Genomic DNA, 27,089 nt, shown 5'->3' with positions numbered 1-27,089 from the left:
AAATTTAAAACACAAATTTGAGATTTAAAATGTAAAGGCAAGACTCGTGACCAATCCAGAGAAAAAAGATTGGTTGGTCACAGTATTGATAGCATCTCAAGCCCTAATCCAACCCTCTTTATATCCCAAAATGAAGTCCACTTGTTTAAGGCCCACGAATTTTGGTCACCTTTACAAAACTTCTTGAGGAAGTTTCCACCCACACATGGCAGGCCAATTTCTACCATGACAGCCCCAAATAGTCACTTGATGTGAGAGGAAAAGCCACCTCACCACCTCTACTCTACACTGCAACAGCAGCCCATTACCACTCACTTTTTGCACCTTTTTGTGACCTAATCATCATTCATCATGGTATCACTCAAGCCCATACTTCACTCTTCAGAAGTGTAAGAGGCGTGCAGACCATTATTTAACTCATTTAGCCCCTTTTCATTTCCATTCTTGGAGAGAACACAGAGTCCTCTTTCAGGCCTTTTTCTAAGCTTTCTTGGCTTTAGTTTTTGAAGCCCTTGTAAGTATTATCTTATGAATCTTCCTTCATAATAGTTATTACTATTTGAGTCTTGTTTCCTTGAGTACCTTTTTTGGTTGATTTTATGGTCATTGGTTGGTCAAAAGTTATTTTAATCATAGAGAGGTCAATCGAAGCGATAAATTGGATGGTGTGTTGTATTTTAGAGTTTTTGAATAAGCTAATGGACAGATCATGGTCCAAACTTTTTATGGTGTGTTGTTAACATATTTATATGAATGTTGGTTGAAGATTTGTTGCTTGATTATAAAGCTTTTGATGGAAGTGTTTCTTAGATTTATAAGGTTCGAAACTGGAAGGAGTAAAATAGTTTCTGTTTTGAGAAATATTGGAACTTTTGTGTTTGAATCTTACTCCAACAATTTTGATATCTTTCTTTGATGATCCTAAGCCTTTGATATACATCTTAGGATGTTAATTTGAAGATTTTTTGTGTTAGTTTCAAGGATATTAATTCTTATACAAGAGAATACTCGGTTGGGTCAAAAGTTTGATGATTTGGGCTAGATCCTTGTTTCGGTTTATTTTTAGCCATGTGATTTTAAGTTTAATGCTTGGATCTACTTTAGGACACATTTCTAAAGCATATTATGCTGTTGTTTTGAATATTGCATCATATTATGTCTCGAATCAAGTGTTTGATCAAAGCAAAGTTGTAAAACAAATTTTGTTCTTGACTAAGTGTTGGAGCCAATTACTTCAAGTGAGATTTTGTGATTTTTGGTGACATTTAGGTGTTGAATCAAAACATGTGAGTTCTTAGGGATGTGTTATGAGAATGCTAGAAGAAAGTTTTGAATTTTTGGAGTTCTTAGAAATCCATTGAAAAAGGTCAAAACCTTGAGATTCAAGAGTTTACGTTTTGATTCAGAGTTTGGATATTTTGCTAGAAAAAATGGAGTAGATTTTGGATTTTTTTAAGCTTAGGATATGAGGATTTTTGTTGCAACTTCGGTTTGAGCAAAATTTTGAAGTCGGATAGAATTGCAAACAAAAATTAAAGAGAAATGACCTAAGATGTTTTGGCCTTAAGGTGTTTTTCATAATTGTGATTGATTTTAAATTTTTCTAAATGCATATTTGAGTTTTAGACAAGATTTATATGAGGAATACAAATTTTGGTGATTTTTGGAGTTCATATGTTAAATCCTTAAGTTAGGGGTAAAATGGTCAATGTTTCACACGTAGAGGGTAAAATGGTAATTTTATCTAAAAAAGTATTTGTCATGCTTCTAAGTTATTAGTGATAAAATTCATTGTTTTTAATCTCGTACCGTACCGGCCTCTGGGTCGATACAGGTATCATATATATTTCGTATCGGCCCAAATACCAGTCGTACCAGCCTATATTCCGGCCTGTATTTCAGCCTGTACTGGTCGATATTTCGGCCTTTATTTATTTAATTTTTTTTTATTTTTTCAAACTACAAGCTTATTCTTTGACCCCCAATTCAGACTAGGCTATTTATAATTTATATAAATATGTATTTAGATATAATTTATTCATATATAGACTATTATTTTGAAATATAATTTTTATATATCTATATATATATAATTTATTCATATATTGACTATCTTGAAACGGTACCGATACCGAAATAATTCTTTTGAGTACCTTGATCGGTACGACGTCCGGTACTGTATTCAAAACATTGATAAAATTTCTAACATTTAGAATCTTCACTTACATTTTCTCTTGTTTCGTGCTTTTTCTTGTAAAACGTGACAATCACTGTAAGTTAGTTCTTAACTTGCTATCAGATTACAGTGTATGTGCAATGGGTAAGGGAACTACGGTTTATCTGTTACACATAATACTTTGTCACGCAATATTTATCTATTACACAATTTACTCTGTAACATAATGCTATCTGTTACACGTATGTTATGTCATGTAATGCTATCTATTACACGTACGTCATGTCACAAAATATTATATGTTACATGTTATGCCATGTTACGAAATGTTTGTTTACTACATGTTATGTCATGTCACTAAATGTTTGTCTGTTTCAAGTTATGCCATGTCATGAAACGTTTATCTTTTAAATGTCATGCCATGTTACGAAGTTTTTTCTGTCTCAAAGTACGTCATGTCTTTCATCTCATGTTCATGTCATATTACATCAAGTTAGGGCTTCTGTTCTTTTGCTTCATATCACATCATGTCTCAAGTACAGTGTGTACTTGAAAGACATATTTTCACGTCAGTCAAGTCAATTTCAAGTTTTCAGTTTCATATTCAGTTTTAGTTTATGTATTTCACGTTCATACTCATGTTATTTAAACTATCAATTCATGTTGCATTTTCACGTTCACGATCAATTTCAGTTCATTTTACCAATTAATTTATACTGCGGTTAAGGAGTATATGTTTTGCCTGGTACTATGGTCAAGGCATACGCGCTGTCCAATACTACGGTGAAGGAATATAATCTGTCATAAATACAAAAAGAATAATCATGGTGATGGTGTAGGAGCTACCTAAGTACTACCATTTTCACAATTAGAATGCATAATTTCAGTTACAAGAGCTAGCATTTCTAGTTCAGTTCAGTTCACGTTTAGTTTAGTTTAATTCATGTTTCAGTTCATGTTTCAGCTCGTGGGTCAGTTCAAGTTCAGTTTCAATTCACATTCAAGTTCATGTCATGTCAAGTCAAGTTTCAAGTTCAGTTTATGTTCGGTTCAAGTCATGTCAGTTCATGCCATGTAATGTCAAGTCGTGTCATGCTTACTTATGATTATGATTATGCATTCATGTCTTTACTGTCATGCATGCATCCATAAACTGTATGTTAAGTTTCCTATTAACTTGCTGAGATTTGTACTAAAATCTCATTGTAATAGTCCTAACTACCAGTCCACTCGGAATGGTAGAACATGTATCAGGATCAGAAGGAGCACCAGAGGTTGATTGATTGGAGAAGGCCGATTAGACGGCGATGGCACAACGTGGAGCTCATAGCCTCAAGGCTCCATTTCATCGATAGTATTATGGTGTCCTTGACCGAGTTGCTCGAGTTACTCGATGGGTTAGCCTAGTATTTATCTTTGTTTTTAATGTACTTAGGAGGCTCTGTCTCAAGTAAGAGTACTGTAACCTTTTGAATATCAGTTATCATGTGAATCTCATAAAGTACGTTTATGTTTTGGGATACAATACTTCTGGTACATAATATTGCACCACTAAAAAAATTATCCACTGTAAATATTGCAAATTGTTAGTTGTATGCTGATGCAATGCATCTTTATCTGTCTTGAACAAGGGCAGGTAACCTTGTGTTGCCTGTCCCAGCGCTTCAAGTTCTGTCAAATCCTGATATGAACCCGCGGGAATGGAATCCCTTAAACCCACAATCAGTTTGAAAACTCACCCAAGAAAGCCAAAATCAAGTCAATGGATGGAGAATCTAGACCATATGAGAACTCGTTTCAAGAACCTAGATTATATTAAAATTTAGACCAATTGAAGAACTCGTCTCAAGAACCCAGATTACAAAAAGGAACGCCACAAAGGTTGTAATTTACCTTTGACAAGTTCAAAAGTTCAATCAAGAACAAGAGGAGTAAAACTCAACTTACAATGAATAAATTCATCAAATTTCATAAACTGATTAAAATGAGGTTACAAAGAGTATTTAAACCTAAACCTAATTAAAACCCTAACCAAAATAAAGCCCTTTTGTTCCAAAACTACCCCTAGATGAATAGTGTCACGGCTACAGTAACTTACTACAATACCTCATTAAACCCTCGTTCCTCAAAAGTAACTTTCCAAATAAGCCATTGGCCAAAATATAAGGTCTTTCCAAAAATCCTAGTTCATAAGAAATAAGACATATGTGGACCAAGCATTCTCAAGCCCACTTATTCTAAACTAATAAAATAAATCATTTAAATGATTTTAATAAATTGAAAGCCTTCGATAACAATAGGCCCAAACAACAACTCTAAGTTATGTCTTCCACAGCATGTATCAAGTGGATCAAAACTGGTTCTTCTTCTTTAAAGCCCATCTTGTGAGTTGGGCTCTTGCTAGTTTAATCCAAAGTGGATTGCACCAATTCTGGCTTTGCTTCCTTAATTTTCTTAGCTCTTGATCTTATAATTGGTCATCTGGAACTTGCAAAGGATCTTTAAGACCAGGCCCACCTTGGTTCCCATCATTCCCCCTCTACTCAAAAGAATTCGATCTCGAATCTCCACATGCATCAAAAGGAAAAATGTTAGTAACGTTAAAAATAGTAGAAGCATGAAACTTACCTGGAAGATCCACTTTATATGCATTTTCATTAATTTTCTCTAGAATTTGAAAAGGTTCATCCAAGCTACTCCTGTCAGCAACAAGCAAAAGCATCAAAGCTAAAGTAGTAAGTGGATTAAAACTATAAACAATTTCAAACGAAGAATCAGAAATAGTAGTATGTAAAGTTTTATTATATGCACACTCTAATAAGGGCAAAGGATACTCCTACAAACGTCCATGTAACAATTCATTGAATGACAAATGATACTCCCACAAACGTTCATGAAACACACATAAAGCTGTCCTTACACCAAAATGATCACTCCATTTATATGCAAACTCAATGAGGGGCAAGCAATACTCCCGCAAACGTTCATGCAACACGTTAATGAATTGCAAATGATACTCCCACAAACGTTCATGCAACACATTGAAAGTCTTCCTTACACCAAAGTTACCCAACAAACCACTATGTTTATCACACACAAGCAACTTAAGTATAAAACTAGTAGGCACACAAAATCTATTCTCTCTAAACAAGTACCAATCTAGTTTATAGAACTTACCAAACGATGTTTTCTCACATGTTCCATACACACTAGTAAAGTCATCAACATTAGCATGCAATTCCTTATCATATTCAAGTCTCAACAATTTTGCATCTAAAATGAAGGCAAGGACATACTTTCTTGCTAAAGGATCAACCACAAAATTTCTATACCTTGTGTGTATTAGAATACTTTTTTTTTTTTTTATGAAAGAGCCAGTAGCCACATAGCAGCCTCGTCCCAAGTTTATTAAGAGCCCCTCACTTTTGGCGGAGGAATACCGAGTTTACAAACAAGGTACTTGGAAGATTATCAAAACATCTCCCAAAACCTGCCCAACGAATTTCAAACAAATAACCAAACCAACCAAAATAGAAAAGAACTGACATAAAAAACTCTCTAAAACAAGCCTAACGAGCAACAAAAGCTCTGCACTAACCCTCAGCAAACCCCCTATGTATTAAAACCTTGCCTCAATCGATTTACACCGAATGGATGCAAGACCCCATTAATCGATTCGTATCAATCCTCGCTACAAAAGCTCTGCACTAACCCTCAGCTGTGCATTAAAACCTTGCCTCATGATATTTACACCGAATGGATGCAAGACCCCATTTATCAATGAATTCCTCCCACTTGGCATGCTTTCTATTCAACTTACCTTGTCCTTCAAGTACTTCAAAGACTCATTGATATAAACCCGCAGGAAAGGAATCCATTGAACCCACAATCAATTTGAAAACTCCCCAAGAAAGCCAAAACCAAGTCAACGGATGGAGAACCTAAACCCGATGAGAACTCATTTCAAGAACCTAGATTATATTAAAATCTAGACCCATTGAAGAACCCGCCTCAAGAACCTAGATTACAAAGGAGGAACGCCACAAAGGTTGTGATTTACCTTTGATAAGTTCAAAAGTTCAATTAAGAACAAGTGGAGTAAAACTCAACTCACAATGAATAAATTCATCAAATTTCATAAACTTCATTAACTAATTAGAATGAGACTACATAGAGTATTTAAAGCAAAACCTAATGAAACCCTAGCCAAAATAAACCCCCATCTTCCAAAGGTGCCCCTGGATGAACAGTGTCGCGGCTACAATGTCGCGCTATAGTAACTCGGCTACAGTAACCCTAACCCTAGTTCAATAAAATAATAACTTTCCCAACATGCCCTTGCATAGGCCCCCTTAAGTGCTTCCCATAATAAACTCAATTATTCTAAACTAATAACATAAGTTCTTTAAATGAATTAAATAAGTTGAAACCCTTCAAGAGCTCAAAGCCTTTATGTGACGCCCCCAAATTCCGCTTGGGATCGGACGGATATTTGAAGCGTCAAGACATGCAACACAAGGTTACCTGCCCCCGTTCATGACATATAAGATTCAATATTTCTAACATGCATCTAGCATTATGCAATATTCGCAGCGGATAATTTTTTTTTTTTTCTTTTTTTTTTTTTGCAATACTATGCACCAAACTAAAATATCTCAATTACTTAAAACATAATTGATACATAAAGACATACTGAACAACTAAGATCACAACACTAGTCCAAAATAGTTGTGAACAAAAGAGTGCTGGAGATTGAACTCCACAAAATACATGTAGTAATCTAAGGTAACTACATCAACATCACCTTGTTGCTTAGTCGACCGTTTCTAGTTGGTCAACTCCTGGTTCTCCTTCTGATCCTATAACAAGATCTACCATTCGGGGGGAATGGTAGTTGGGACTACCACAGTGAGATTTGATTACAAATCTCAGTAAGTTAACAAAAAACTTCCATACAAGTTAAGGATGCATGTATGGCAGTAAAAGTATAAATGCATAATTGAATCAATAGAAAAACATAACTTATCTTGACATATCATGGCATGAAATAATAAACAATACGTAACTTGACATAACATGGAACTGACATAACTTGAACTGGACTTAAACTTAACTTGATGTGACATGACATGTACGTGAACTTAAAACACATGGACTTGAAACATAGCATAACATGAACTTGAAACATATTCTTGTCTCATGGGATTACCATGATTACGTGAACATAAACTTGAACATAACATAACGTGAAACATGACTTGAACTTGGAATCTTATTCAATAGACTTAATCATTACCGTGACCATATGGGTGCTACACAGGTCCCCTTGAGCCGTGTGTCCCTGCCGATTACCGCATCACATCACAGGTTTCTATACCAGCTGTGAGTGCGTTAATACGTACTCCACAGTTGTTGTGGCCCCACGTATTCTACGTGTCACAATTGCTGTGTCTCACGTAGTGTATGCTCCACAGTTGTTGTGGCCCCATACTTCATGCTCCACAGTTGTTGTGGCCCCATGACTTATCTGTTTGTGCCACACTTGCTGTGGACACACGTAACATAATGTGTGGCACCATCGGCGTTAGTGCCTGGCGCGCTCCGGTGACCAGCTAATTAGGCCCCATTCGCAACCTGTTGACTGTACTTCGTCAACCCAGGGAATTTCACACCTATTTAGACACTCCAGCGTGAACAAAGGAGTTCCACTAGGATATTACCCCATCCTAGCGCTTAGGGTCGTGATTGACATGAATGACTTAACTGGCAGACATGACATTTCGTAACGTGACGTAACATAAACGTGACATAAAAGACAGAAATCTTGACGTAGCGTAACGTGAAATGAACGTAAGAAGACAAACATGACATACTTTGAAACATAAATGTAACAAACAGCATTTCATAACATGGCATACATATAACAGGCAACATTTCGTAACATAGCATACCATGTAACAGACAACATTTCTTAACATGGCGTAACATGTAACAGTGAATATTACGTGACATGAAATACATGTAACAGATGGCATACTTAACTTAACATGACATACTTGCAATGTATAGCAATACGTGACAGAATATCTTGTGTAACAGATGAATAATTCATGACAGAATAAATTCTGTGTAACAGATAAATATGTAATGACTTGGCATGGCACATATGATAACATGCATACATACAATTTAGTTCCCTTACTTATCACACATACACATTAAATTGATAGTAAGTTAAAAGCTAACTTACCTCGATCTTCGCGTTTCGAGACAAAGCTCAAGTGCGATCACGAGAAACTGAAAGTAGTGATTTCTAAAAATTAGAATTTAATCACTAACAAATTAGGAATATGGAGAAATATCAACTTAGAGTAAAATTATCATTTTACCCTCTACATGTGAGAAAATGACCATTTTACCCCTAACTTAAGGATTTTGCATCCTAACTCCAAAAATCACCAAAATTTACATATCTTATGTAAATTTTGTCCTAAGCTCAAATATCAATTCAAAAAAATTTAAAACTAAACACAACCATTAAAACTCTATAGGTCCGAAACTTACAAGGCTAATTCCCTTGATTTTGTTGTAATTCTTTCAAATTTCAAAACTCATGATTAAACCAAAATTTTTCTTCTACTATACTCATAACATATTCCTAAGAATAATCATGTTTTGAATCATGAACAAAAGTCATCAAAATCACTAAAACCATACTTGAACTTTTTGGTTTTTCTTCTAAGTTCAAAACAGAATTTTGTTTCTAACTTGTTTTGATCAACCTCTTGATCCATGACTAATAAAGATGTGATCTTCAAACCCAACCATCACATGGTTTAAAAAGATGTTCTAAAATAGATCCAAGCATCAAATTCAAGATCACATGGTTAAACATCAACCAAAACATAAATTTAGCCAAGAACAACATCACTTTGGCCTAACTGAATACCTCCTTGCATAAAATTTCATATCTTCGAAACTCACACCAAATATCTTCAAAATAACATTCTAACATGTATATAAGATGCTTAGGATCTTCCAATAAAAATATCAAAGCCATTGGAATAAGATTAAACCATAAAAGATTTAAACTTTCTCAAAACAGAAACTGTTTTTCCTCTTCCAGTTTCTAAGTTTCTAGACCTAAGAAAATATTTCACCAAAACTTTTAATCATGCAACAAATCCTCAACCAATAATCATATACACATGTTAACAGTACTCCATAAAAATTTCGGACCAAGATCTATTCATTAGCTTGGTCAAAAACACCAAAATATAACACACTCTCCAGTTTATCGCCCAGAATGACCTTTCTGGGGTCTAAACAACTTTTGACCAATCAAATGATCTCCAAATGGAACTCATAAGATATCCACGTAAACTAGACTCCAAAAGAAACAACTTTCATGAAGGAAACTTTGCGAGAAAATACTTAAAAAAGCTTCGAAACATGCGTCCAAAAGAGGTACGAAAAACTGTCCGAGAGTATCTTTTGTGTTCTATGAAGGAAAAGTGTAAAGGAGAGTTGCTTTTCGTGGGAAGTGGACTGGAGAGGCTCTTACACAAGTTATGGAGAGTGATAGGACTGAAGTGAAGGTTGAGTGTTGGCCTTTTCTTCTCATAAAAATCAGTCCAAGATCTTTTCTTAAGGTGGAGTGTAAGAGTGAATGAGTGAGGTGGCCCTTTTGCTATGTCTTTCAAGAACCTTCTAGGCCCTTCTTGTACAGATCTGGCCAGCCAAGTGGGGGTACAAAACTTAGCCATGAAGTAATGCTAATGGTGATCAATTTCGTGGGCCTTAAAGGGCCTAAACCGAATGGGCCTAGATTTTGAGGTTTAAAGAGGGTTTGGGTTGCTATCAAGCCCAAATCCAATACCACTTGGCCCAATCAATTTTTCAAGGTTAACAAGGTTGGATAATGATGTTCTAACACAAATTTGAAGGATTAATAGCATGTGGAAGTGATTTAATCAAGTGATTAAACACAATGCTAGAAATCGGATTAGAAAGGATTTAGAGGCCAACTTTAGGGTTTTGGGGAAACCATTTAGGGTTTCGATTTCAACAATGCTTTTGGGCTTTCAATTGGATTCCCACCATTTAGGGTTTCACTAGGATTGAAAACCTCTTTGGTCTGGCACAATTTGGTTGATCAGATAAAACAAAGTTTTGCTTAAGTGGCATGATTTCACAGCTTGATTCCTTCAAATCCATCAAACGCTCCTCATGGTGCCAAGTGTCTAATATTATTCACTAAGTGTGGCTAAGATCTTGCCAAGTGTCCAAATAAAATTTCTCTAATCTAATTTGGACATTTCACACTGAAATTTTGAAACACTGCAATTGGTGTGTTTACCGAGGTTACTATTCACTTCGAAAAAATGAATTATAAACTTAGCACTAAAAATTCCTAAATATTCATATTAACTTATAGTAAAATTCTTTTATCAAAATTCAACCTCGAAGTGCCCCTAAAAATAATTTCACAATTTCCAACAGATGTTTCGTCCGGAATTATGAAAATAGGCTATTGCGCCATAAAATCTTAAATAATCCACCGAGTCTAATGGCGTATACCATAAAGCATTCTAACACTTCAACCACCTCAAATAAAAAAAAACTCATATTTCTAACACCATAGTGAGTGATAACACTGACTATGTTGACAGACTAAAACCTATGCGATTGGTCGATTCGTAAAAACTTATGGGGTTTTTACGAGATTCCTAATGTAAATAGAAATTCCACCAATAAATTTCTAGCGGACTGTTACACTTTAAGTCTTGTCGTTGCCCTCTTCCGTAGCTAATCAAATGAATTAAAACTGGATCTTCATCCTTCAAGCTCCATCTTGAATGTTGGGCTCTTGCTAAACTCGTCCCAAGTGGATTGCATCAATCCTTGCATTGTCTCCTTGATCTTCTTGGCCCATCTAGAAGTTGCAAATGATCTTTAAGACTAGGCCCATCTTGGTTCCCATCATTCCCCCTCTCCTCAAAAGGATTTGACCTCGAATCTCCACCTGAATCAAAGGGAAAGTGGTTAGTAACATTGAAAATAGTAGAAACATGGTACTTACCTGAAAAATCCACTTTATATGCATTTTCATTAATTTTCTCAAGAATTTGAAAATGTTCATCCATGCAACTCCTATCATCAACCTGCAAAAGCATCAAAGGTAAGGGAGTAAGCGGATTAAAACCATAAACAATTTCAAATGGAGAACAAGAAATAGTAGTATGCAAAGTTTTATATGCACCCTCTAATAAGGGCAAATAATACTCCCGCAAACGTCTATGTAACAATTCAATGAATGGCAAATGATATTCCCACAAGCGTTTATGAAACACACCTAAAACTTTCCTTACACCAAAATGATCCCTCCAATTATATGCAAACTCAATGAATGGCAAGTAATACTTCAAATAATATTCATGCAATACGTCAATGAATGACAAATGATATTTCCACAAACGTTCATGCAACACAATGAAACTCTTCCTTACACCAAAGTTACCCAACAAACCACCATGTCTATCACACACAAGCAACTTACGCATAAAACTAGTAGGCACACTAAATCTATTCTCTCCAAACAAGTACCAATCTAGTTTATAGAACTTATCAAACGATGATTTCTCACTTGTTCCATACACACTAGCAAAATCATCATTATTAGCATGCAATTCGTTATCATATTCAAATCTCAACAATTTTGCATCTAAAATGAAGACAAGGACATACCTTCCTGCTAAAGCATCAATCACAAAATTTTTCATACCTTGTGTGTAATTGAGTACATGAGGAAAAGTCTCAATACAATCCTCCCACTTAGCATGCAATCTATTCAACAACTTACTTTGTCCCTTCAAATGTGTCAATGACTCATGTTCTTCAAAGAAATGTCGGGTTGGGATTGTTGCACCTGGCACAAAATCAATGTAGTGCTCTATCTCCTTAATAGATGGCAATCCACTAAACACACTGCTAGGAATCATGATCTCATATCCCTGCAACAAAGAAACAACAACACTAGGCAAAGAATCGTTAAATTCATTAGTATAAAAGCTTCCCTTAGCATAAAAACTCACTTTTCTCTTTGTTTTTCTCTCACTTTCTTTACACTCTCTTTTCTTTCCACTCTCTTTTTCTTTTTCACTCTCTTTTTCAAAATTACTTTTCAACTCATTCTCTCTTTTGCTTAAGGTCTTAGTCTCAACCTCTTCTTTTTTCTCTCTGATTTTTCTATCTTTCTCTATTTCGGTCTCACTATTTCTTTTCTTCTCAATCTCACCTTCACTCTTGCTTTTCAGCTCAATCTCACTTTCACTCTTGCTTGTTTGCTCAATCTCCTTGTCACTTTTTCTTTTTTTATCACTCTCACTCTCACTCTTTCATTTTTTATCACTCTCATTTTCACTCTTTCTTTTTTGAGCAACCTGTGTTGGAGTTAAAGGAGCAAGTTTGATTGTTTTTCCTTCATTTTTAAAACTGTACATGTTCCTTAACCATCGTGGATCACCTTCCTATCATATTGCCATGGCTTCCCCAACAAAATATGACCAGCATGCATAGGCACTACATCACAAAGGATCATATCCTGGTAATTTCCAATTAAAAAAGAAATTAGCACTTGCTTATTTACCCTAACCTCCCCACAATCACTCAACCACTGCAACATGTATGGCCTAGGGTGTTTCAAGATAGGTAAATTCAATTTCTCAACTAAAGTGGTGCTAGCCAAATTAATACAACTCCTCAAATCAACGATCATACTACATACCTTGTTGTTGATGTGGCATCTAGTATGAAAAATGTTCTCACTCTGTTGCTCTATATCATCCATCTTAACTTTTGTATTGAGTGCATGCCTGGTAACAAGAGAATCATCATAGTCTTCATTCTCATACCCATTTTCAACACTAAACTCAGGATGGCTCCTATATCTCCTGCCATGAAGATTTCTAATTACCGCATCTTGATAATCCATCCTATCCCTCACTTCACTCAACATCAAGTTCAACTTCTCAAACTGTTGTTGCATGGCTTGCAAGAGAAGGGATGAGTTATGTACCATCCCCTTTGGTGATGAGTCACTCCTATAAGACATCATAATGTGCTGCACAAAAAGAATATTAGTGAAAAACCTCACACACTCTCTTACGTGTTTACACTCGAATAATGACAATCCACTCGTATTTCACTCTTAATTGGTTTTTTCCAGATAATAGTCTCATACTCTCTTGCCTTCTACCTCAATAGTTTTCTCGCTCAAGTTCTTTAAGAACTAGTTGAATTAAATCAAGACAATACAACCTTGTATTATTCCAACCAGTAATATAGATCCAAGAAACAATGAATGAATAAAATGACATGAGACTCAAGGAATTTATACGAGGGAAAGAGTAATTATAAAACAAGATACCAACTAGAAAGATGTATTCAGCTCCTATGATGATAAAACCTCAATCAACAAACACTTTCGTTCTCTTTGTTGTAACTATGTAGCAACTTTGAATACGCCACCTTCTCTTTTCTTCTTCTTCTTCTTTCTTTTTTTTTTTCGAATTTTCTTTTCTTTTCTTTTCCTTTCTTTTCTTTTCTTTTCTTTTCCTTTCCTTTCCTTTCCTTTCTTTTTCTTTTCTCTAATTCAACTACAAACAGCAATATTCAATTGTGAAAATCAAATAATTGAATTCAAACACACAAGCATGGACAATGAAGTAGAAGAGAATCAATGGAACGACACTCCAAGCAACTGACAAACTTAGAGATGCAGGAAACCCTAGAATTTTGAAACCCTAGGTGATGCAAATTTCAGCCAAACCCAAAATCATAAGAATTTCGGCAGCCTACTTTTTGTTTCTATTTTTTTTTTTTTTGGCAACCCTAGAAAATGAAACCCTAGAATTAAATTTAAGGATGCTAGAATTAAAAGATAGAATCAGACCTGATTGGGAACCTGGCTCTGATACCAAATGATATGAACCCGCAGGAAAGGAATCCCTTGAACCCACAATCAATTTGAAAACTCCCCAAGAAAGCCAAAACCAAGTCAATGGATGGAGAACCTAGACTAGATGAGAACTCGTTTCAAGAACCTAGATTATATTAAAATCTAGACCCAATGAAGAACCCGTCTCAAGAACCTAGATTACAAAGGAGGAACGCCACAAAGGTTGTGATTTACCTTTAATAAGTTCAAAAGTTCAATTAAGAACAAGAGCAGTAAAACTCAACTCACAATGAATAAATTCATCAAATTTCATAAACTTCATTAACTGATTAGAACGAGGCTACATAGAGTATTTAAAGCAAAACCTAATGAAACCCTAGCCAAAATAAACTCCCATCTTCCAAAAGTGCCCCTGGATGAACAGTGTCGCGCTACAGTAACTCGGCTACTGTAACCCTAACCCTAGTTCAATAAAATAATAACTTTTCCAACATGCCCTTGCATAGGCCCCCTTAAGTGCTTCCCATAATAAACGCAATTATTCTAAACTAATAACATAAGTTCTTTAAATGAATTAAATAAGTTGAAACCCTTCAAGAGTTCAAAGCCTTTAAGTCTTGTCGTTGCCCTCTTCCATAGCTAATCAAATGAATTAAAACTGGATCTTCATCGTTCAAGCCCCATCTTGAATGTTGGGCTCTTGCTAAACTCGTCCCAAGTAGATTGTATCAATCCTTGCATTGTCTCCTTGATCTTCTTGGCCCATCTGGAAGTTGCAAATGATCTTTAAGACTAGGTCCATCTTAGTTCCCATCACTCATGTTCTTCAAAGAAAGGTTGGGTAGGGATTGTCACATCTGGCACAAAATTAATGTAATGTTCTATCTCTCTAATAGGTGACAATCTACTAAAAACACCGCTAGGAATCTTGACCTTATATCCATGCAACAAAGAAAGAACAACACTAGGCAATGAGTCGTTAAATTGATTAGTATAAAAGTTTGCCTTAGCAAAAAAAACTCACTTTTATTTTTCTGTTTCTCTCTGCAATCTCTCTTTATTTTTCCTCTCGTGGGTCAACTATTTTTTCTTGACTCTCAGCCACCTCTCTATTTTCTTTTTTACTCTCCCTTGTTCTTGTTGTTTCAGCCTCATTTTCTTTTTTTCTCTCACTCTCTTTTTCCTTTTCACTCTCTTTTTTTCTTTAACCCTCCTCTTTTTTTGAACTCCCGGCCTCAAAATTGTTTCTCAACTCGTTCTCTCTTTTTCTTGTGATTTCAGCCTCATCCTCATTTTTTTTCTCCCTCATTTTTGTCTCTCTCTCCTTTTTGGCCTCACTATGTCTTTTTTCATCATTCTCATCCTCACTTTTCAGCTTCAATTGGTCCCCATGGACCTGTGTTGGAGTTAAAGGAGCAAGTTTGATTGCTTTTTCATCCTTTTAAAAAATGTACATGTTTCTTAACCCATCATGGATCACCTTCCTATCAAACTGCCATGGCTTTCCCAACAAAATATGGCCAGCATCCATAGGCACAACATCACAAAGCACCATATCTAGGTATTTTCCAATTGAAAAAGAAACTAGCACTTGCTTATTTACCTTAACCTCCCCACAATCGCTCAACTACTGCAACTTGTATGGTTTAGGGTGTTTCAAGGTAAGTAAATTAAATTTCTCCACTAAAACAGTGCTATCCAAATTTATACAACTCCTCAAATCAATGATCATTCTATATACCTTGTTGTTGATGTGACAACTAGTATGAAAAATATTCTCGCTCTGCTGCTCTGTATCATCCATCTTAATTTGTGTATTGAGTGCACGCCTGGCAACAAGAGAATCACCATTCTCTTCATTCTCATACCCATTTTCAACACTCGACTCACGTCGCCTTCTATCTCTTCTGCCCTGTAGATTTCTAATTACCACCGCATCTTGATGATCCATCATATCCATCACTTCACCCAACACCAAGTTCAACCGCTCAAACTGTTCTTGCATGGCTTGCAACACAAAGGATGAGTTATATGCCATCCTCTTTGGTGATGAGTCACTCCTATGAGATATCATAATTTGCTGCACAAAAAGAATGTTAGTGGAAAACCTCACACACTCCCTTACGTGTTTACACTCGAATAATGACATTTCACTCGTGTTTCACTCTTAATTGACTTTTTCCGATAATAGTCTCACACTCTCTTGCATTTCACCTCAATAGTTTTCCCGCTCAAGTTTTTTAAGAACTAATTGAACTAAAATCAAGACAATACAACTTTGTATTATTCCAACCAGTAATATAGATCCAAGAAACAATGAAGGAATAAAATGACAGGAGACTCAATGAATTTATACGAGAGAAAGAGTAATTATAAAACAAGATACCAACTAGAAAGATGTATTCAGCCCCTTTGATGATAAAGCTCAATCAATAAATGTATTTCCGTCTCTTTATTGTAACTATGTAGCAACCTTTAAATATGGTAGCCTTTTTCTTATCTTCTTCTTCTTTTTTTCGATTTTTTTTTTCTTTCCCTTTCCTTTATTTTCTTCTATTTTCCCTTCTTCTCTCTAATTACAAACAGCAATACTAAATTGTGAAAATCAAGCAATTGAATTCAAGTACACAAGAATTGACAATCAAATATAAGAGAATTAATAGAACGGCACTCCAAGCAATTGATAAACTTAGAGATGCAAGAAATCCTAGAATTTTGAAACCCTAGGTGATGCAAATTTCAGTCAAACCGAAAACCCTAAGAATTTTGGCAGCTTACTTTTTGTTTCTTTCTTTTTTTTTTTTTGCAACCCTAGAACAATGAAGCCCTAAAATCAAAATTAAAGATGCAAGAATTAAAAGATAGAATCATACCTAATTGGAAACCTGACTCTGATACCAAATGATATAAACCTGCTGGAATGGAATCTCTTGAACCCACAATCAGTTTGAAAACTCATCCAAGAAAGCCAAAATCAAGTCAATGGATGGAAAATCTAGACCCGATGAGAACTCGTTTCAAGAACCTAGATTATATTAAAATCTAGACCCGTTGAAGAACCCGTCTCAAGAACTCAGATTACAAGGAGGAACACCACAAAGGTTGTGATTTACCTTTGATAAGTTCAAAACTTCAATCAAGAACAAGAGGAGTAAAACTCAACTCACAATGTATAAATTCATCAAATTTCATAAACTGATTAAAATGAGGCTACAAAGAGTATTTAAACCTAATTTAAACCTAATTTAAACCCTAGCTAAAATAAAGCCTTTTTGTTCCAAAACTACCCCTGGATGAATAGTGTTGTGGCTACAGTACCGCATTAAACCCTAGTTCCTAAAAAGTAACTTTCCAAATAAGCCATTGGCCAAAATATAAGGCATTTCCGAAAATCCTAATTCATAAGAATAAGACATATGTGGGCCAAGCATCCTCAATCCCACTTATTCTAAACTAATAAAATAAATCGTTTAAATGATTTTAATAAATTGAAAACCTTCAATAACAGTAGGCCCAAACAATAACTCTAAATTATGTCTTCCACAGCATGTATCAAGTAGATCAAAACTAGTTCTTCTTCTTTAAAGCCCATCTTGTGAGTTGGGCTCTTGCTAGTTTCATCCAAAGTGGATTGCACCAATTCTTGCTATGCTTCCTTGATTTTCTTAGCTCTTGATCTTGTAATTGGCCCATCTAGAACTTGCAAAGGATCTTTAAGACTAAGCCCACCTTGGTTCCCAACAAATCTCAAGTGGAATTTGGGGGCGTCACAGAGACTAACCGATGAGATTTAATTACAAATTTCAACAAGTTAACTACCAACTTAACTAACAATATACAATGCATGCATGACAGCAAAATGATATGAATGTGCATGACATGACTTGGTAAATAGCATGATATGTGCTAACCTAACTTGAGAGTTGACATGGACTGAAATTGACATGAACTAAAGCTAACATGAATTGAACATGAACTTGGTTAATTAAGCATTGGGCTCCTACCGGTTCCACATCACGTCACAAGCATCTGCACCAGTTGTGAGTACGTCATAATAACTGAATTGATAAACTGATAAACATGAGGTTGGCACTACTGGTGTTGGGTGCCTGACTTCGCTCCAGGAACCTATTACTTAGGTCTCATTCAAAGCCTATTGACGAAACTTTGTCAACGTAGGAAATTCCACACCAGTTTATAGACTCCAGCATAGGGAGGTTCTATTTTTTTTAAAAAAAAAAAAAAAGAGCCGAGATCACCTGTCCATGAGTGACCCCTTCCCAAATTTTATAAATTGCCCTCACTTATGGCGGAGGAATACCGTGATTACAGACCGACACCTAGTATTACAAAAATTCCGCTCCCAGGTGTCAAACTTACAGAAAACATCAAATCAAGGACGTACTAAGAAGGAAAACCAAGCAAAAACCATTCCTGTAAAAAAACCACCAAACAAACAATGTTAACACAAAAAATAAAAATCATAAAATCTTACCAAACCAACCTGAGGACATGAATGCCTCATGAACATGGCGCTAACAGCAACGCAATGAAGGCAAACCAATATATCCAAACTGATTAAACCACGAAGCACCCTAGGCACATCCCTAATAAATCTCCACTCAGAATTAAGACCCGACGCACCACTCCGGGCCAACCAATCCGCAGCTTTATTTCCCTCTCTATAAACATGACGAACTACGCACACCATAGAATCCATAAGGGCCAACGTATCTTCCCAAAAATCTTCCAAGTACCACACCCCACACCTTCTCCTATTCCACCACGAAATCACCACTTGAGAATCTAATTCAATTTCCACAAAATTAATCCCCAATTCCTTACAGGCTTTGAGTCCCTGAAAAACAACTAACAACTACGCTCTATTGCTGGATCCGATTCCAATATAAGAATTAAAAGCATAAACCATATGAATCGATCGTTCCTAATGATACCACCCACCCCTGAAGAACCTGGATTACCAAGACTACTCCCATCTGTATTCAATTTAAACCACCCTTGAGCTGGCTTTTGCCAAGCCACTAACTTTAAGGACTTCCTATCAGGGACCAACGCTGGAATATTCAATAACTGTAACACCTGTGAATCATGCCTAGAACATTTTCTAACCTTTTTCATATCTCGAACTAATAATCCCATCCATCTACAAATAGAAAGCTGAACCGAAATAATAGACTGAAACCTGCCCTCCATATGTGCAGTACATCTTCTACACCAAAGATGCCAAATAATAATAGAGGGTAAAAGCCCCACTATTATTCCCAGTTGAGAATTAGAGGACGCCCGTCGAAACCAAATTTGCACCGTCTCCCTCCAAGTAAAACCAATAGGAATACCAAAAATAGATCCATAAAAATGCCATATTGCCGATGCAAACTCATCTGTAAGTAACACATGATTTTGGTCCTCATAATTACCTTCATCACAACAATCACAACGAGAAACTATCTAGATCCCAATGTGCCGAAGACAATCATCTACGCTTAAGGCCATGTTCCACACTTTCCACATTAAAACCGAAATTTTAAGTGGAAGCAACTTATGCCACACCCAAGGATGCCACTCCATACTAGATCCTTGTACTCGAATGCAATCCCACGCGGATTTGGTAGAGAAGTTCCCACTCTCGTTCTTCATCCAGATCAAAACATCAGATCCTCCCTTACACCCAGCCAAAGCCTCAACAATTTCCTCCACATTATCTTGTCCAACCAACGTACTCAACAAATCCACATCCCAACTATTAGACAACTTGCACTCTTTAACTTTCAACATCGGATTACCCACTATCTGGAACTCATCAATTAGAGGACCCCCATCTCTCCATTTGTCATACCAAAATAAAATATTACCATCTCTAACTCTCCACTTTGTATTATTAAGTACACTCGGAATATTTTTGACAATCATTTTCCAAAACCTCGTTCCTTTTCTCATATCAATGAGACACCAAATTGAAGATCCCACATATTTTCCCTCAAAGAAACTAGCCCACAGGGATTCGCCTTTCAATAAATTCCATGCAAACCTCATGTGCAAAGCTTTTTGTATATCCCCCAAATTCTGCAAACCAAGACCACCCTCCTCTATTGGCTTACAAATACTCTCCCATGCCACCAACTTTTTTTTACTTTTACCATTAAACTCTCCCCAAAAAAATGTGCTCATCATTCGGTTTAGCTCCTTAATAATAGAGTGGGGAACCTGCAATACTGCAAATATATGTAAAGCCATACTAGACAGCACATGGCGAAGAAGAATCAAATGGCCACCCGTTGATAATAATTTCATTTTCCAACCACTGATTTTGTTCCAGACTTTATTAATCATCTCCTCTAGGTGCTCATGCTTAAGACGCCCCAATACAATCAGAACCCCAAGATATTTAAAAGGAAACAAGCCTTCGGAGAACCCTGTCAGCCTTTTAAGAGCTCTCTTTCTTACTAACGAAATTTTTGGAGAATAAAATATGGCCGTCTTTTCTTTACTAAGTTGCTGACCTGACCAATTTTCATACTTTTCAAACACCAACAACAGTTCCTTCACCGATTTCTTTCCTCCATTCAGAAAAATTACAATATCATCAGCATACATAAGGTGAGAAATATGAGTACCTCGTGCTTGGGAAAATTTTCCAATCTTTTTTTCAATAAAGCTTTGTTTCAGAAGTCTAGAAAGCACATCTTGAAGGATAATAAAGAGATAAGGCGAAAGGGGATCCCCTTGGCGCAAACCCTGCCTCCCTTGAAAGAAACCTTTCGTCGTTCCATTTAGCATCACAGAATACCACACATTCGAAATACAAGCACGAATAAGTTCACAAAAAGAAGAAGGAAAACCAAAACACCTCAATACCTCAATCAAAAAGTTCCACTCCACCCGATCATATGCTTTAGCCATGTCAACTTTAATCATAATATTACCACCGTGTGTCGTCCTCTTCAGTGAATGAACCATTTTCTGAGTAAGACTAATATTCTCAAAAATACTCCGCCCAGGTATAAACGCTCCTTGCTCTAGAGAAATCATTTTGGGAAGAAGACCTATCATACGATTTGCAATAATTTTCGAACAAATTTTATAGAAGACAGAACAAAGGCTTATTGGCCTAAATTTATCAAACCCCGAAGGCACATCTACCTTCGGGATAAGCACAATGAAAGAAGCCGAATAAAATCTCGGAAGACTTTTGGATAGAAAAAATTCTGAAATAGCTTCCAAGACCTCCAATTTAACCACCTCCCAGCAACTCATAAAAAAACCCGCGCCAAAACCATCTGGGCCCGGAGAACTATTAATAGGAATAGATGATAGGGCCTCTTTCACTTCAACCAACGAAGGGATCCCACAAAGCCGGACACAATCCTCTTCATCAATAACCGACGATATCAAGCTTGTTAAATCTGGCATCTCCCTAGCCGGATTAGATCTATGAAGAAACTCAGAAAAGTAATCAACGGCACCAAGATGAATTTCTTCCGGAGAATTAAACTCCATCCCATTAGAAGTTCTCAGCTTATGAATTTTCCTACGCCTTTTATTAGAGAACCAAACATGAAAGAATTTTGAGTTCCTATCACCATCCATCCTCCACTTGATTTTAGCCATCTGAGCCAGTCTTATATCCTCCCTTCGCCTCCAAGAAGACAACTCATTAGAACACCTCACTAGCTCCCTTTCAATATCATTATCCCAATCTCTCTGCAACAAATGTTCAAGACTCTCAACCTTCTCTTTAAGAATAGCAATCTGATTATTAGTTCTCCCAAACACCCTCTTGTTCCATTCACGTAACGCCACCTTAAGCTTTTTAAGTTTGCTAGCTAATTTAAAAAGCCCCAAACCTGTTACAGATTCTGACCACACATTTTGAACAAATTCATAAAATCCGGGTGCTCAACCCACATTTGCTGAGACCGAAATGGAGGGGGGCCATAAGTAAAAGGATCAATTAAAAACTCTATAAACATAGGACGGTGATCTGACGTTGTCCTTGGAAGATACAAACAATGAGCACTCGGGAATAAAGTCAGGAAATTTGCATCAACTAACACTCGATCCAATTTTGCCCAAGCTCTAGATAATCCCTGTTGACCGTTGCACCATGTAAACTTTCCCCCTTGTGAATTCATTTCCATCAGCCCGCCCTGATGAATCCATCTATTAAACTCATCCATTGCAATTCTAGTCTGTGGACGACCACCACACCTTTCCATGTCCAACCGAACTATATTGAAATCCCCAGCAAACAAGCAAGGCTCAACACCCATTCTATCCGAACTCAGCTCCTCCCAAAGCATCTGTCTCTCATACCTATTACACTTAGCATAAATAAAATTGCCCAAGAAATGAATATCTCCTTCGCTAATACGTAAAGACACATACTGCGAACTCATGCGGACAACCTGCACGTCCACTTCACTTTTCCAAAACACCCAGATTTTCCCACCATCATTCTCATTCGTTATTACCTTATCAAACCGCAACATTCGCATGAACACCTGGATTTTATCCACACTCTGAAACGGTTCCAGCAACACTGCCATCTTCGGCTTGTGTTTAATCAGCAATTTTTGTAAACGTCTCTTGGAAGTACCTAATCCTCTTATATTCCAAACTAAGATTGATCCTGTCATTGAGTAAACTTTTGTGTTCTAGTGATCACCCGCCTGGAACTCCTGATTTTCTCAAACTGCCGCTTCTGATATTTTCTCTTCACGACTTCATCCTCTGCGTCCGAATGATATTCCTTCTCCTGCAAAAATACTTCCGCATTTTTCTCAGGTTTCAGATCAGACATCGAACCGTCTTCCAAGAGTACCTCTTCCTCGTGAACATTATCAACCTCCCTTTCCTCTAAACTAGGAACAACTTCCCCCTCCCTCCTGTCCGTTTCCAACTTTGCTTCCATTAGCTGGGTAGAGCAGTCCATTCTTCCTTCAAAACTTACTGGGTTCATTTCTTCCGCAATCTCATGATTTTTCTCTTGATCCTTTTCCGGTTCCAACTCCTCAACCAAAAGAATGGGTTCACCTAACACCCGATTTTCCTCAGTATCTTGGTTTGTTTCAACTTCTTTATCCTCAACAACTGGGTTAGGAATCTTTTCCTTCGGCTCTTCCACAATCGGTTCTTGTTGCCGAACCCACACCTTACCTCCTGCATTCTTTTTCCCAGCACGGCAAGTCTTTGAATTATGCCCCTGTATTTTACACTTAGAACAGAACGCCGGCAGAGTTTCATAAATAATTTCTTGCTTTCGGCTAGCTCCCAGACCAGGCATCCCAATCCAAAAATAAGGTAAAGGTTGCTTTGCAGCATCCATTTCCACACAAATACGAGCACCATCGGTTCGAGTAGCACAACGAGTGGAATTATCACTTCTAATAAATCTACCTATAGGGGCTGTAAGGATTTTAAGAAAAGACTCATGATAATAGATAGGAGGCAAACCTGGAAGTACAATCCAAACCGGTACAATAGATGGTTCTTCTTCTTCTTTAAAATCTGGAGTCCAGTGAAATGGACAGTATGGAACCCCGTCTATATCGTTAACTTCACGAGACAGAGCCTTCATGCAATCCTCTTCCGAAACCATTCTGATAAAAACATTCCTAGGATGCCTCGTATTAGAAACGACTGGAATTCCATCGCTTGTGAATGAAGGCCCTAATGGCATCCAAGGACGGTCTGTTCCGCAGAAATTTCAAAACAATCGAGTACTGAAAAGGCTCAGCAGATCGTTGGATTTCCTCCTTAGAAAACTGGAAAAAGATTTCGCCATCCTTGGATTTCGGCACACAGTGCGCTACAGACATTTCTGGAAGAGGCTGAGGGACCACCGAGACGAGATCCACGAAGAGACGTCGACCTCCGTTATCAGCAGCAGCAGCCATAGAGAACTTGCGTCAAACGTAGCAAGAAAAAACTTTCAAGAAGAAAGCCAATCTTGGAGCGTTCTTGGAGCGTCGTTTAGCATTATCCTAATAGGGAGGCTCTATTAGGATAATGCCTCATCCTAGCACTTGGGGCTGTGATAAACATAAAATACTCCACTAACTCAAATTATATTTTTGTAACATACCACATGCATGGGACATGACATGACATGAACATGTGATAGATGGCATGGGATAACATGGCATATAACATTTATAATAATCATGAGTGACAATAATATGATAATTATGGCTTACTATCGTACGTATAAAAATATGCCAGAAAGTAAGTTCGAGGCAATCTTACAATGATTTGGCATGACATAAAAGTAGCGAAAAATTGCATGAACTGAAAAAAGATATTTCTAAAGGTTAGAATATCCCACTAATTACTACAAAACATAAGATTCACTGACATATGGAAAATTTGTCATTTTACTCCTCTACTTTTGCGAAATGACCATTTTGTCCCTATATTAAGGATTTTGCATAGAAACTCTAAATTCTACCAAAATTTCTTATGTAAATTTTGTCTTAAAATAAAAAATCTAATCAAAAAAATTTAAATCAAAGCACAACTGCACAAACTATGCATTGGCTGATTCTCATTAAGGCAAGAAAATCTTGATTTGTATTGCAATTTTTTCAAACCTTATACCATATACTTAAACCGATTCATGCAACACTAAAAATCATATCATAGGTTCTAAGATCATGCTAGGCCATCAAAATAATCATTTCCTAAAAATCTAAACTCCTCATAACCATTAAAATGCCCAAAACACTAAGTTTTGGTCAAATAGAACAAACCCCTAATGTTCTTAGCCTAACACTTTTCAAAACAACTCCAAGGACTCCAAAAGTCTATAAACACACTCTTAGCATATTTATAAATCAAACCTAAGTGATAACATGCTAGATCAAACAACCAAAATCACAAAATTCATCACCAAACAAACAACATGCTCATTAAATTCAAAACAAGTACCAGATGTTTTTGACTTAGAACAAAAGCACTAAACCGAGACTTCCATGACTAGACTTTAAAAAAATAAAACCATATAATTTATATAGAAGTACTAAGCTTGATCTAAGTATTGAATCTTGAATCACATGTACAAAAATTGCACAAAAACACCAAGTAAACTAGTGAGTTTCAAATTTGTGCCTTAATCGAGTCCTTCCATGCATGACATACTTCCAACAAACATTTAAACTATCTTAAAAATCAACCACGTAACACAATTAAAAGTCTTAAGAACATCATATATGAGTTTCATAGCCATTGGACTAGGTTTCTAGATCCAACAATCATCATAACCTCAAAACATAAAATATTTCGTGTGTTCCGGTTTCAACCTCAATGAAAATATGATAACTCTTTAATACAAATGCTAACTATGAAGCCCCTAGATTTTCACTTGGGATCGAACGGACTCTAAAGCGTCGGAATATGTAATACAAGATTATTTACCCTCATTCATTACAATTAACGATGCAATGTACCTAGCATGCATCTAACAATATATAGTATTTGCGATGCTTTTTTTCTATAAGCAATACAATGCACCATATCTGTTATATCCCAAACATAAAATCATATTCAATAAACTAAAGATAATAGACATTCAAGTTACAGCGTGAGTCCAAAATATCTGTAACCATAATAGTACTGGAGGCAGAGCTCCTTAAGTACATGCAAATACTAAGATAAGTACTAGGCTAATCCATCGAGTAGCTCATGCAACTCGATCAAGGAGACCATAATACTATCAATAAAATAGAGCATCAAAGCAATGAGTTTCGCGTCATGTCGTTGTTGTCTAATCAACCATCTCCAGTCGGTTATTATCTGCTAGTTACCGCATCATCCAACGGCCCACTTGACAATGGTGACTACGTTATAATCCTTAACTTATGCGACAATTCGCATATTTCACCTTCACCGCATATACAATATGATACGTAGTTCGCATATTTTGCCTTCAACGTATTTTCAATGTGTTACACCCACTAACCTTAGGTGCTATCCCGCTTCGGCATCCTTTCCACAAGGAACCATTCGAGGTCCGCCGACAGTTCTTTGTCGACTCAAGGATTACCATTCCATTTTTAAACACTTCAGAGTGAATAGAAGAGTTTCACCAGAACATTCCCCCATTCTAGCATTTGAGGCCGTGATAAAACATGTATAGACTCTTTTCTTTGAAAACAATTTGCAACTCAAATGCATGTGACATGAGACTTGTAACACTTTTCTTTTCATGGATCATATGAACAAGTAAATTTCATGAGTCATGTAATCATGTAGTCAAACATTGAACATCTCAAGTTACGGCCTGAAAACATTAGAACATTCAAATGCTCAGTTTACCACATAGGCAAAGCACTCAACACGTACCAAAATGGGAGGACAATGTTTAAACCCAAGCACATACATATAGACATGGCCGAATCATTTAGACTTATGAAAACATGTTATAAACAACAACTTGAACCACTACCTCCAAGCATATCAGAAAATATCATAAACAGGTAAGCATGGTAAGATCATCATGTGAATCCAATTACAATGAAAAGATTATCATCAATCAACGAATATATACGATAGCAAAAAGAAATTCAACATTCACACCTCATATACAAATATTATCCAAAGTAGGTTGAGAGTTTACTTATAAAACATCCGATGAGTTAACAAATAGCAAGCTGAAAATATATTAAATAATCATCAAATGAGGACACACGAAAAAACCTAATTCAAGTAGATGCATGTGTGAGTGTGTCGTGTCTAGGGTTTACTCCCTCATGGCTCATGAACTCCTTTTCACGGCTAGATAGGTTCCTCATGCATTTGGACTTCACTCATGTGGCCGAACTCTATAGAGAAAAAAATCCTAGTTCAAACTCAAGAGGGAGGTCGTGGCCTTCTCCCCTTTCAAAAACTCATGCTCACATGTATAGTGTTATGGGTGGATCGGTTCTTCCCTTGAGA

The 27,089-nt window shown here is 36.5% G+C and overlaps 1 protein-coding gene across 1 annotated transcript; it reads right to left on the bottom strand.

Annotated features, from left to right (window-relative positions):
* Positions 1-22,788: 22,788 nt before the first annotated feature.
* LOC108992537 lies at positions 22,789-23,754 on the bottom strand. The gene has a single exon (XM_018967136.1). It carries the CDS (start codon positions 23,752-23,754, stop codon positions 22,789-22,791), a length of 966 nt encoding a protein of 321 aa, XP_018822681.1.
* Between the last annotated feature and the right edge of the window lie 3,335 nt (positions 23,755-27,089).

This window comes from Juglans regia, chromosome 4 (genome assembly GCF_001411555.2).
Source record: "Juglans regia cultivar Chandler chromosome 4, Walnut 2.0, whole genome shotgun sequence".
NCBI classification, from domain to species: Eukaryota; Viridiplantae; Streptophyta; class Magnoliopsida; order Fagales; family Juglandaceae; genus Juglans; species Juglans regia.
This window is presented reverse-complemented; position numbering and strand designations above follow the sequence as displayed.

Coding starts and splice junctions, on each gene's coding strand:
- LOC108992537 (XM_018967136.1), bottom strand. CDS start 23,754: ATGGTTTCGGAAGAGGATTGCATGAAGGCTCTGTCTCGTGAAGTTAAC.